Source organism: Rhinopithecus roxellana, chromosome 15, assembly GCF_007565055.1.
Source record: "Rhinopithecus roxellana isolate Shanxi Qingling chromosome 15, ASM756505v1, whole genome shotgun sequence".
NCBI lineage: Eukaryota > Metazoa > Chordata > Mammalia > Primates > Cercopithecidae > Rhinopithecus > Rhinopithecus roxellana.
Window position 1 is genome coordinate 73809907 of NC_044563.1, and position 12329 is coordinate 73822235.

The 12329-nt window shown below is 47.4% G+C and overlaps 1 protein-coding gene across 1 annotated transcript; it reads left to right on the forward strand.

Annotated features, from left to right (window-relative positions):
* Positions 1-389: 389 nt before the first annotated feature.
* On the forward strand, positions 390-4799 carry BSX (brain specific homeobox). The gene is made up of 3 exons (XM_010356456.2): positions 390-814; positions 2894-3090; positions 4440-4799. Exons 1-3 carry the CDS (start codon positions 553-555, stop codon positions 4677-4679), a joined length of 699 nt encoding a protein of 232 aa, XP_010354758.1. The 5' UTR covers positions 390-552; the 3' UTR covers positions 4680-4799.
* Positions 4800-12329: the final 7530 nt, after the last annotated feature.

The following is a 12329-nucleotide window of genomic DNA, read 5'->3' on the forward strand; positions in this document are numbered from 1 at the left end:
TTAAAACCCAGGCCTAAATGCCTGAATAAGTGCTTTATCCCTATTGCTTTGGTGCCCTTTTAGTGCCTTCTCCTCTGTAAAGAGGAGTTTGCCGGACAACAGAGACTTTTTCCTTTTAGCTTTCTTTTAAAAACGACTGGAAACAAAGCAGCCCCTGCAGTGACGGGGCAGAAATTGAGGTCAAGAAACCTGGTAGGAACAAGAACCCTGCGGGCTCTGTTGTTCCCAGGCTTGGCCGGTGGTGTTCAGCACCGCGGACAGCTCCCCGCCCCGCCCCGAGCCTCCCGCACCCTCCCCTCTGCCTCTGGCAGCCTCGTCATTGGCTCTCCCCGCTCCCCTCTCCAAGCTGCCAATTCTCCAACACAGAGACCCAACCTACCCAGGAGCTTGTCTTCTTGCCTCTCCAGCGCCCGGGGTAGCCCAGGCCCGGGAGAGAGCAGAGGAGATTCGAGCCTCGGAGGGTAGTTGCCGGCTTTCGAGCAGGCTTGAAGACTCTGCCTGCGTCTTCCACTTCGTCCCGGCCCTTGTCCTGTGGCAGGTGCTCCGCTCAAGATGAATCTCAACTTCACCTCTCCTCTACACCCGGCGTCTTCTCAGAGGCCCACATCCTTCTTCATCGAGGACATCCTGTTGCACAAGCCCAAGCCGCTGAGGGAGGTGGCCCCAGACCATTTCGCCAGCTCTCTGGCCTCTCGGGTGCCTCTGCTAGACTATGGCTACCCCCTCATGCCCACACCCACCCTCTTGGCTCCTCACGCCCATCACCCTCTGCATAAGGGAGACCACCACCATCCTTATTTCCTCACCACCTCGGGTAAGTAATAGGAGCCTCAAGGTATGGGCAGTGAGAGAGCAGGGCTTCTAGCACAGACCCTAAACCTGTGATGGAGCCAAGGAAAGGCCAGACTGGCTCTGCCTGGCTTGGTGGCCTCCTTCCCTAAGTGACAGTGGGAGTCTGGGGACATGGCTGACGCCATGCGGAGCTCCCTGGAGGCATACCAACTCACGGGGATAATTCGTGATCCCCCCCGCACTCTTCATAGCAGAGGATAGGTGCCTGGTCAAGAGGCAGCATATAGGGTTTGACAATACTCTTGGTGGGCAGTGCTCAGTCTCCCTGCTTGTGATCTTCCTGGCCACTTTGGTTCATCTCTCAATCCTGATTCTCCGCCTCTGCCCACTCGGAGGGAGACCTTTGACCATCCCACCCCGTGGACAGAACTTTTCCTGCACAGAAACTCACAACACTCTGTCCAGGGCAGTTCTGTTTTTTCCAGGCACTGAGCATTTGCAGATACTGCTGGGGGCATAGAAGTGAATGAAGATTTGGGCTTCTCTGAGAAGGGAAGGTTTGGGCTAGCCTGAATAAGAGAGAAAGCGTGAGAAAAAAAAGGGGGGGTTGGGGGAGATGCAGCTCTTTAACCCTCCTCACCTTCAATATCTAACATTTAACTCACAATCTTAGTCTGGGCTACCCTCCTCTGCCCCAGCTGCCATCATTGCTGGAGGCGGGTGCTAAAGTATTTTGATTTCTCTGGTCTGACAAAAAGCAGGGACTAGCAAAGTCTGTTTAGGACAGGAGGATGTGGGGAAATACCCAGATTTTTTTTTTTCTGTCTCCCTCTGAAAGGCCACATCCATGGTTTTTTCTCTGGCGTTTTCAATCCAGCCAGAATAGAATAATTCGTTGAGTCCAGACTCATAGCTTGGAGGTGGCAACAACCATGGTCGGTGCAGGGGCTGGGAGCAAGACAGGAGGTAGTTTGTGGGCGCTGGAATCCAGAACAAAGCTAAAAGTGTTTGTAAGGTGGTAAAAAAAATCCAGACTCCGCAGCAGTCGGTTGGAGGGGCAGTGATAAAATAAAGGCTGCATCCAGGTCCACATCTCTGCACTGGCTTCACCACCCGCTGGTGACAGTCTATTCTCAGTGGCGCCAGTGGTTCACCCATACAGCAGTGGCCAAAGCCCGCGGTACCCGCACTATTGTTGTTATGTTTGTTTATTTTCCCTGGGATTGGTCGACGTTGCTTGTGGTAGCTTCTGTCCGCTTGGTGCGTCTCAGACAGAGTCAATCTTGCGAGGGTCAGGAAAGACAAGTTTTCCCGGACCCGGCCACGGAAAAGCGCCTCAAACCCTTCTGCTTCGCTGGCCTTGGAGAGGGAAAGAATAAGAAAAAGAATGAGGACCAGATTAGATAGCCGGGTCCCCAGCGCGACCCAGAAACGGACGAGGAGACGTGAGAGGCGGGAAATGCTCCTCTGTTCCCGCTCCGGGGCTTCTCCGGATAAGGCAGTTTTGCTCGGCTCCCTTTGGCTGCGGTGGGATAGGAGTGGCTTGGGAAACAGAAAGGTGTTTTTCAGTGAGGTTTAGAGGCAAGATTATGTCCATGCATCTGCTAGCCCCAGAACAGTACTGAGCGTCATCAGGGGTCTAGGAGGATACGGTGGGGGCTGGGGACAGCACTGCTCCTGGGCCATTTGACAGTTGCAAAAAAACTTCGCCAGGCGCTGCTGAAGACGGCTCTGGCCTACCCTACGGAAGTCTCTCCAAGAAGACATTTTTAAACGGCCTCCGGATCTATTTTCCGATTTTCTTTTCTGTTTTATTTACTGTTTGTTGTTTGTATTTCTAGATGACTCTCCAGATAAAGATCTCCAAGCGCTATTTCTGAGGCCTTTTTTTTTTTCTTTTTCTTTTTTTTTTTTTTTTTTTTTCCCTGTTTCTCTGCCCTGGATTCCTGAGAGAAAGGCTTGAGGGGCTTTGGGGCTAGCAGACTGGTGGAGGCAAGGGGCGGAGGGAGGCACTGGGGGCTAGGGGAAGGGAGGGGAGCGGTGCGGAAGTTGCTCTGCGGAGACCCAGGCTCTGCCCACTTGGTTGCTCTTCTTTCTGCAGGGATGCCCGTCCCAGCGCTGTTCCAGCACCCCCAGCACGCGGAGCTGCCGGGGAAGCACTGCCGCCGCCGCAAAGCCCGCACTGTTTTCTCTGACTCGCAGCTCTCGGGCTTGGAGAAGAGGTTCGAGATCCAGCGCTACCTGTCCACGCCAGAGCGAGTGGAACTGGCCACGGCCCTCAGCCTGTCCGAGACGCAGGTGGGCGGGAGGAGAGGGAGGCCCTGATCTCTTCTTCGTTCTTCTCTCCCTTCAGCTCTTAATACCTTCGGGACCTTGTGGAGTAGGAATGGACCCCCCGCTGACGCTTGTTCTAGGCCTTTCCTAAGAGCTTTCGTAAAATTACCCATACCAGGCCGGGCGTGGTGGCTCACGCCTGTAATCCCAGCACTTTGGAAGGCCGAGACGGGCGGATCACGAGGTTAGGAGTTCGAGACCAGCCTGGCCAACATGGTGAAGCCCCATCTCTACTAAAAATACAAAAATTAGTCGGGTGTGGTGGCGCGCGCCTGTAATCCCAGCTACTGGGGAGGCTGAGGCAGAAGAATCGCTTGAACCCGGGAGGGGGAGGTTGCAGTGAGCCGAGATCGCCCCGCTGTACTCCAGCCTGGGTGACAGAGCCAGACTCCATCTAAAAAAAAAAAGAAAGAAAGAAAGAAAGAAAAAGAAAAAAAAGTACCGAGACCCCAACCTCACATTTCTCGAGCGGGACTCTGGACAGGAAGGAAACACTCCTCAGGTAATTCTGACGACCACCTCCGGGTTAAGAACTATTATTCGCATGAATACTCGTCAGAGAGAGGAGTCTCTCCGACCAGGTTAGGAACCCGGGTCAGAGGTAAATGGTAAGCGTTTAGGCGAGTTCTTGTCCTGAGAGAAGTCCACACACGGAGATTTCTTCCCCCTTCTTTCTTTAGTCTCTCTCACAGCGGCCAATGTTCACATGCACCTCCGCTCCAACCCCAACACACACACTGTGGTTTAAGTCCCCTCCCTGTTCCCCTGTCCTGAGTGGAAGAACGGTTTTTATCTTCCTCCAAGCGCTATTCACCTGCAACCTCAAACCCCGTCCTCTCTTCCCCATTTCTCATAGTCTCTACCCAGAACGCCTCTTGCTGTGAAATCATTAGCTCTGCCAGGCCTGGGTCTGATTTTCTCTCGGATGAGAACCAGGAGGTTCAATTGTCATCTTCCTGTCCAGGAGTCTTGTGGATCAGGTGGTTAGATGTCTCAATCAGAGGAACATCAGCTGAGCCTAAAAAGATTGCCCACGCAGCACTTACTATTTATTAGTAGTTCTAATTAATAACAATATGCATAACTGCTAACCACCCGTGTTAATCCTTATCATTATTTTGGGACAGTTATCCCTGAAAGCCTCAGACTGTTCGATTCTCATTCGGCTTAAGGCGATAACTTATGAGCAGTTGAGGCTATCACCGCTCTTGGATACTTCATCAACGGACTGCCGCCCATTTTCCTAAACCCCAGCAGCAATCGCTCAGATTTGGAGGAATGACATGATTTTATTTTTATCTCTCTGAAATCAGGTGAAAACATGGTTCCAGAACCGGCGGATGAAGCATAAAAAGCAACTGCGGAAAAGCCAAGACGAACCCAAAGCACCAGACGGGCCAGAAAGCCCCGAGGGCAGCCCCCGCGGTTCAGAGGCCGCAGCCGCCGAGGCTCGGCTGAGCCTGCCCGCCGGCCCCTTCGTGCTGACCGAACCAGAGGACGAGGTGGACATTGGAGACGAGGGGGAGCTGGGCTCAGGGCCACACGTGCTCTGAGTCGCCAGGCTGGGGAGGGTGGTAGGCAGGGGAAGAGACTGCGGGGCCGAGCGCCATTCCCTCCCGGACGGGAAGACTCAGATTCCAGTCTCGTGGCGGGCCTTGGAGATTCGCTCCTGGAAGACAAACAAAACCCACCTGTCCTCCAGGCCAGTGCGGAGCCAGTGCGGCCCGCGGCCTGGCCTCCCGCTTCCCCTCTCGCCCTTCCGGTCCCAGCCACTGGAGAGTGTGCGCCCGGGCGCGCATTTTCCTGCGTCCGTCGTCCTTGGGGTCGGGGACCAGCCCAGTACCGCGTCCTAGACTGGAAATTCGACTTTCGGCTCTCTGTTTTCTCCGATTAGAGACCTCTTTCTCCCTCGCCTCTCAGCAACTTGCCCCTAGCTCTGTTCTTTGCTCACCACGCCAACTCCTTGCCCTTTCTTGGGCAGTCCGTTTGGCTGCAAAGGGACCAGGTCTCTGGGGCCTCCGCTCCACGGGGATCCAGATAGAACCGCAATCTGATCTTTAAAACGTCTAGTGTCAGGACAGACTCATGCACTGCTCGTCACTAACCTCCTGCTCGCTCCCATCCCCCATGCCCCGGGTCTCATCTCTGACTCAAATACGAAGGCGACTCCCTTCTTCTCTGGGCGGCGCTTCCATCCTCTCTCGTCCCTGTTCTCCGCTAGAGCTCGCGGTTCTGCATCCTGGCACCCTTCCTCAGCTTGTGGCCCCCAGGCGCAGACGCCCCTTACGCCCTGTGTCCCGCGTACTGCGCGGCGCCAGCGCGCGGCGGGAAACTTGGGCACAGAAAACCCTTATAGCAATTTCTGCTTCCCGAACTTGTTGCGCTCCTGTTCCGCAACGCTTCCACGTTCCACGGGCTTCTGATATTTTAAAACGGAGAGTTCCTCGGGTTGTGTGTGGAAATACTCATTCTCAGTGCATTTTAGGAAATCAAGATGCAGGCCAAAGGGTTAAGGCTAAAGGTGTTCCGGGCGTGCACCTGTGGGGACTTAGATGGGGCGGGGGTCTCATTGACTTTGCGCTTTACCCCTCTTCTTTTCCCTGGGAGGTCTCTTATTCTTTTACCGGGTCTGTAGTCTCTTAGATAATGAAAGGCTCGCCAGGCAAAACTGGGAATGATCACGCGTTTCCAGGAATGGTTTGCTACCGCGTTCTCCCACGCGTACGCCCCCTCCCCTCGGCCCTAGGCAGTTTCCTAGTCCCTGTAGAAACGAACTTGCGAATAACCTTTCATTAACAGATCCCCTCCCTCTCACTCCAATTTTTCTGTTTCTAATCGTTTGATTAATGGTCTTGAGTTCCACTTACGTGGAAAAGTGGCTCTGGTATTTTGTGGCTCTGAAATGCTGAAGAGACAGAGATGTACTGATATTTGGAGTTTGAAATTATACTACCGAATTGTGTGATGACCCTACACACTCAGTACGCGTATGAAACATAGCAGCTGCACCAGAGGCACTCTCACCTTCTGATTCTTTGGCTTCTGGTTGTGTCTTTAGGTAAGTGAGTCCGGGAAGGCTGGAAAAGAATGAGTAGGACTGAGTGGAATCCTGACCCTCGGGTTCTAATGATTAATAATAATTATATAAACAATAGTGGATGTGAGCGTGGGTTAATCTTTTTGTTTTCGTATTTCTCCAATATGGGGATGAATCCTAAAGATCATTTTAGGTCTAAGTTCTATACTTATGTGAATATAGCAGGAGGCCTTTTCATTTTTCTGCAATAGGCTTGTTGGAGAAACATTATCCCAGGTAAAGATAAGTGTCAGAGTGACAGCTTATCCAGGTGCATCATGTAGGAGGCAAAATTATTGGTTTTAAAACATAAGCATTGTACAGCCTTTTGGATTTTCCAAAGTGCTCCGTAATCAATCAATGATCTTGTGGGTCTCAGATGACATGGGTATTTTCCCCTTTCATAGATGAGGAAATTGAGGCTTAGCAAGATTGAAGGATTTACTCATGAAATCAGGACTAGCTGACAGCCAAGGAAGGATTAAAAAATGTCTCTGACTCCTTGTTAACTTCTTTTCTCAGTGCAGTTTATTTATTCATTTTTCTTGGTAACAATGCATTGATTGGCATTTTGTCTCTATCACTTTATAAGAACACCTCTCTCATTTCTTTAGATTACACAGCCTAAAGATTGTGGCTATTAAAAGCAAATCTATGCTCAGATTTCTCTCCTCCCTCCCTTGTTAAGATAATGACAGTACTGTTTTGTTAAGGCAGAAGTTTTTGGCAAATGTTTTACAGTAAGACAAAAGACTTGGTGGAAGAAAAAGTGATTTGTGACTGAGAATGTTCTTGGTAACCTGGAAGGGAAAGTGTGTATCCCTTGTGTATGGTGATACTATTACACAAGATTATGGAGCCAAGGGAAAAATCGAATTCTTCTAATCCCAGGAAGAACAACTACTAAATAGGATTTTGAAAGAATCTTTAAAGTGAGTATAAAAACTGTATTTGGGCAAAAGTGTGTGTGTGTGTGTGTGTGTGTATGTGTAAATTAGATGGTGAACCCAAACTCAAAAGCACCAGGCATTTCTGTCTTCTGCTTTCACAACAACTTGTCAAGGGCTTGTTCTGAGTCTAACAAGAGTGGATTGGGTGTATTTCATGACCTTTTTGTCTTGGAAAAGCAGACAATAGGAATCTGCTTGGAAAAGCAGATAAATAGGAAAGCTGTTAGTATATGCACAGCTCTGCCTGATTGGAGGCAGGATGAGTCCTGAAGCCCAGGGACTATTTAGGTCTATAATTCATGAACATTAAACTTGGGAAGATACTCATTCCTCCTTACCCTTGTCCTCCCCTGTGGTGGTTTCTTGGCGGATTAGGTAGCAAGGGAAGAGGTGAGAACTGTGGCATCAGCCACACCAACTATGGCACAGTTTTCTCATCAAAAAATTCCCTGAAATTGATGGCAAACAATCCAATAGCAAAGTTCTCCTAGTTTTATTTATTTTTATTTTTATATAATGAGTTAGTGATAGTAGTAGAGGATAGGCACAATTTAGTCTCGATTTAATGTAATATGACAGTACTTTTTGGTTTTGGCTTTCAATACTGATCGAAGCTTCCATAGGCTGAAAAAGTATTTTGTCTGAATAATCCAGGCTTTTGCCTCAACTCAGTTTCACTTGTGGTAAAGATCTGACAAAACTATGTTTATTATGATATATTAAAGAAAGACATTCAGAGGTCTAATTCTGAAGAATCAAAAATATCACAAAATAGCCAATGTAGGGAAGTCATTTTAGATCTAATCCCATGTGTCATAAATAATTTGTTCTGTACTTGTTTGAATGCTCTGTTTCTGATGGACTTCATTTCATAGATTCTCAGAGAGGGATTCCTGATAATATTTCTGCTCACATGATGTGAGAACGTAAGAAATGGACAACATACCATACAGCTCAGTTTTAGCTGATGGTAGCCCTAAGAAATGCTGAGCTGGAGTCTATGACACCACTTCAAAAGATAGAGGGTTGGCTTTCATCGATGTGTTTGATAATTAGAGAGAGATGTGAAGGCACAGAGCAAGCAGAATGCTTTCTGGTGCTAAGAGAATTGTGCAATAAACATACTTAGTTTAAGCAGTGACTCCCTGGTCTTCCTGAATTGGGTTCAATATATGTGAAAAATAACAAGTTAATTGATGTATTTTATATATTTATATTTTTGGCATCACATTTTAAAGAGAATATAGACAAGCTAAAACTCATCCAGTATGCAGGAAACTGGATAGTAAAGGGTGTGGAAAACCACAAATAAAGAAGAGTGAGCTTTAGCTTGGAGGAGCAAAGCTTTGGGGGATAAGTGGGCAAGGAGGTTCAGCTATGGTAGTTGAATCTGAATGGTTATGGGGCTACTAAGCATGAAGAGGTATATCTATTCTGCCATGCTAACAGATGATAGAACCAGAATCAATGGCTGATTCCAGGGAAGCAGACTCTGGAACAACATTCGAGGATAGGCACTGTGCCGTACATCAACAGAACAGGGTAAGTCCACAAAACATTGAGTACCTTTTCACTAGAAATCCCAGAGGCTGGAAGACAAAACATAAGGGCTTCTCTATTACAGATTTCTCCATTAGTGGGAGATTGGGCTAGATATCCTGTACGGTTCTTTCTAACTGTTAAGATCCTAATCTATCTCTTTTTTTGTAGGAAAGGGACTGCAAGTCCCAAGTTATTAAATTTTTTTATCTCACAAAGATTTCAGTTTCTAGACTTTAATTTAAACACATATATCCACAACAATTAGAAGTTTCAAGGGAAACAACAAAGACAGGAAAAGGATATTTCTTTATTTATTAAAGAAGTTCCAACACCTCATTCTAGAAGGTCAGCAAGAACACAGCGAGAACTAAGTCAAGGACAAAGATATAGTCCGGAAGAAATTGTCAGTGTTAGAAGAGACATTTGACAAAATCTAAGCCCTTCATTTTATAAATTGGAGAAATTAAGGCCCAGATATAGTGGTGAGTGCTTTGCCAATGTCACAAACACAGTGGCGGAATTAAGACTAGAAGCCAATGTTAATTGTCATACCTAACAAGTAACTCATGTTGTGATAAAAGTGATTGTGGAACTATTGTCATTGTAGCAAGTGGAGGAGAAGATTTTCATAGCAATTTTGGATATAAGTTTTTAACAATGCAGGTAGAAATTATCCAGTAAAATCTTAGGTCAACTTTTGGAAAAACTTCTGATTAAGAGCCATCTGAAAGTGGAATGAGCTTTCCTGAAGGTACTAAATTCCTGAGCCCCGTTTTCCTTGAAGCCTATTTAGAAAGTAGTCCTATATCCAATAGGATGAGCTAGATGATTTCTTCGCTATCTTAAATTTCTACATTTCTCTACTATAAAAATTTTGACCTGATCTCTTTTAATTACAGATGAAGCAACTGACAGTCAGAGACACTGACTTGTCTGAAGTCAGACAGCCTGTTATCAGGGAAGTTACGACATTAATACATCTAACAGTCAGAGATAATTCCAATAATACTTAGGAGTGAGATGAAAATTCAGAATGGTTCTCCTATTTTCTCTCCTATTGTATTTTCTGGTTGTAACCCCCTCACAATGACACATTTCTTTTCCATTTTATTTATGATTGTTCTCTGAGAATTCCCAGTGTGTACACTGATAACCTTTCCTCCATGATTTCATTGATAAGAATTCCATGAGCCTTCTCCGCCTTCTCCTATTACCTCTTTTTTTTTTTTTTTTTTTTTTTTTTTTTTTTTTGAGACGGAGTCTCACTCTGTCGCCCAGGCTGGAGTGCAGTGGCCGGATCTCAGCTCACTGCAAGCTCTGCCTCCCGGGTTCACGCCATTCTCCTGCCTCAGCCTCCCAAGTAGCTGGGACTACAGGCGCCCGCCACCTCGCCCGGCTAGTTTTTTGTATTTTTTAGTAGAGACGGGGTTTCACAGTGTTAGCCAGGATGGTCTCGATCTCCTGACCTCGTGATCTGCCCATCTCGGCCTCCCAAAGTGCTGGGATTACAGGCTTGAGCCACCGTGCCGGGCCTTTTTTTTTTTAGACGAAGTCTTGCTCTGTCGCCCAGGCTGGAGTGCAGTGGCATGATCTCGGCTTACTGCAAGCTCTGCCTCCCGGGTTCACACCATTCTCTTGCCTCAGCCTCCAGAGTAGCTGGGACTACAGGCGCCCACTACCACACCCAGCTATTTTTTTTTTTTTTTTTTTGTACTTTTAGTAGAGATGGGGTTTCACTGTGTTAGCCAGAATGGTCTCGATCTCCTGACCTCGTGATCTGCCGGCCTCAGCCTCCCAAAGTGCTGGGATTACAGGCTAGAGCCACCGCACCCGGCCTTTACTCTCTTTATAATATTGAGTAACCACATCAGATTTAGCATGGTGAATGGCTTGACCTAGAGGCTTAAATTCTATATATATATTTTTTTTCCCTGACAGAGTCTTACTCTGCCACCCAGACTAGAGTGCAGGGCACAATCTCAACTCACTGCAACCTCTGCCTCCTGGGTTCTGGCAATTCTTCTGCCTCAGCCTCCCAAGTAGCTGGGATTACAGGTGTGTGCCACCATGCCCAGCCTATGTTATTTTTTTAGAGACAAAGTCTTACTCTGTAAGCCAGGCTCGCTGCAACCTCTGCTTCCCAGGGTCAAGTGATTCTCATGCCTCAGCCTCCAGGATAGCTGGCATTACAGGCACACAACACTATGCCTGGCTAATTTTTGTATATATATATATATGGTAGAGACTGGGTTTCACCATGTTGGCCAGGTTGGTCTCAAACTCCTGACCTCAGGTGATCCACCCATCTCAGCCTCCCAAAGCATTGGGATTAGAGGTGTGAGCCACCCTGCCTGGCCCTAATTTTTGTATTTTTGATAGAGACGGGGTTTCAACATGTTGTCCAGGCTGGTCTCTAACCCTTAGCCTCATGTGTTCTGTCTGCCTCTTCCTCCCAAAGTGCTAGGATTATAGGCGTGAGCCACCGTGCCAGGCCGATGCTTAAATTCTAATTTTACTTCTATCAATGATAACGTTATTTCTCTAACTTGTTATCCGAAAAATGAGGTAAGTGCCCTATGAATCAGTTTAAACTTGTTGAGGGATAAGAACTATGAAAGTACCTGCTGTGGGATCTTGGATGAAAAGAGCTAGAGGAAGATAATGACTTACAATGTAGATCTGAACTTATCAGTGATAAATGTGATATGTTGCAAACGCCATAGGACTACAACTGTTACAACCTGGTTAACTAAAAGGTATTAGTCTTGGACCTAATCACATCATTACAAAGGAGTTATGTCTCTTTCAAAGAAATTTTATCTTTTAAAGTAACTTCATCTTATTTTCTCTTTGTCTGTCATTGTTCTACCTCTTGGGCTGAGAGAGGATGTGTAAGCCCTGAATGAAATAGGATTCAGAGCCTTTATGAAGGATGTTTCTGTTAGAAGTGTCCTTTTCCCCACCATTACTTATCCAATACTCACCCAGCCCCAGGGTTTCTGTTATCCTATTTGGTGACAGACATAAGGCTATGTGGGGAGGGAAGTTAGAATTCAAATTCGTGGGAACCCTCTTAAGTGATAAAGACTTGCCTATGATTCCAGTATGGAATCTATCAGGAAAAGACACCATTTCTTCTGAAGTTTTTGTAGAACTTTTTAGCTTAAAAAAAGACATGATGGGCCTGGCACGGTGGCTCACACCTGTAATCCCAGCTCTTTGGGAGGCCAAGGTGGGCAGATCATGAGGTCAGGAGATCAAGACCATCCTGGCTAACACGGTGAAACGCCATCTCTACTAAAAATACAAAAAAATTAGCCAGGAGTGGTCGCGGGTGCTTGTGGTCCCAGCAACTCGGGAGGCTGAGGCAGGAGAATGGGGTGAACCCAGGAGGGGGAGCTTGCAGTGAGCCGAGATAATGCCACTGCACTCCAGCCTGGGAGACAGAGCGAGACTCCATCTCAAAAAAAAAAAAAAAAAAGACATGATGAGCCGGGCGCGGTGGCACACGCCTGTAATTCTAGCACTTTGGGAGGCTGAGGTGGGTGGATCACTTGAGGTCAGGAGTTCAAGACCAGTCTGGCCAACATGGTGAAACCCTGTCTCTACTAAAAACACAAAAATTAGCCGGGAGT

Excerpts from the sequence above, each read along its gene's own strand:
- BSX (XM_010356456.2), top strand. The coding sequence starts at position 553 with ATGAATCTCAACTTCACCTCTCCTCTACACCCGGCGTCTTCTCAGAGG. Across the intron at positions 815-2,893 it reads TTATTTCCTCACCACCTCGG|GGATGCCCGTCCCAGCGCTG; the intron begins GTAAGTAATAGG and ends TTCTTTCTGCAG. Across the intron at positions 3,091-4,439 it reads TCAGCCTGTCCGAGACGCAG|GTGAAAACATGGTTCCAGAA; the intron begins GTGGGCGGGAGG and ends CTCTGAAATCAG.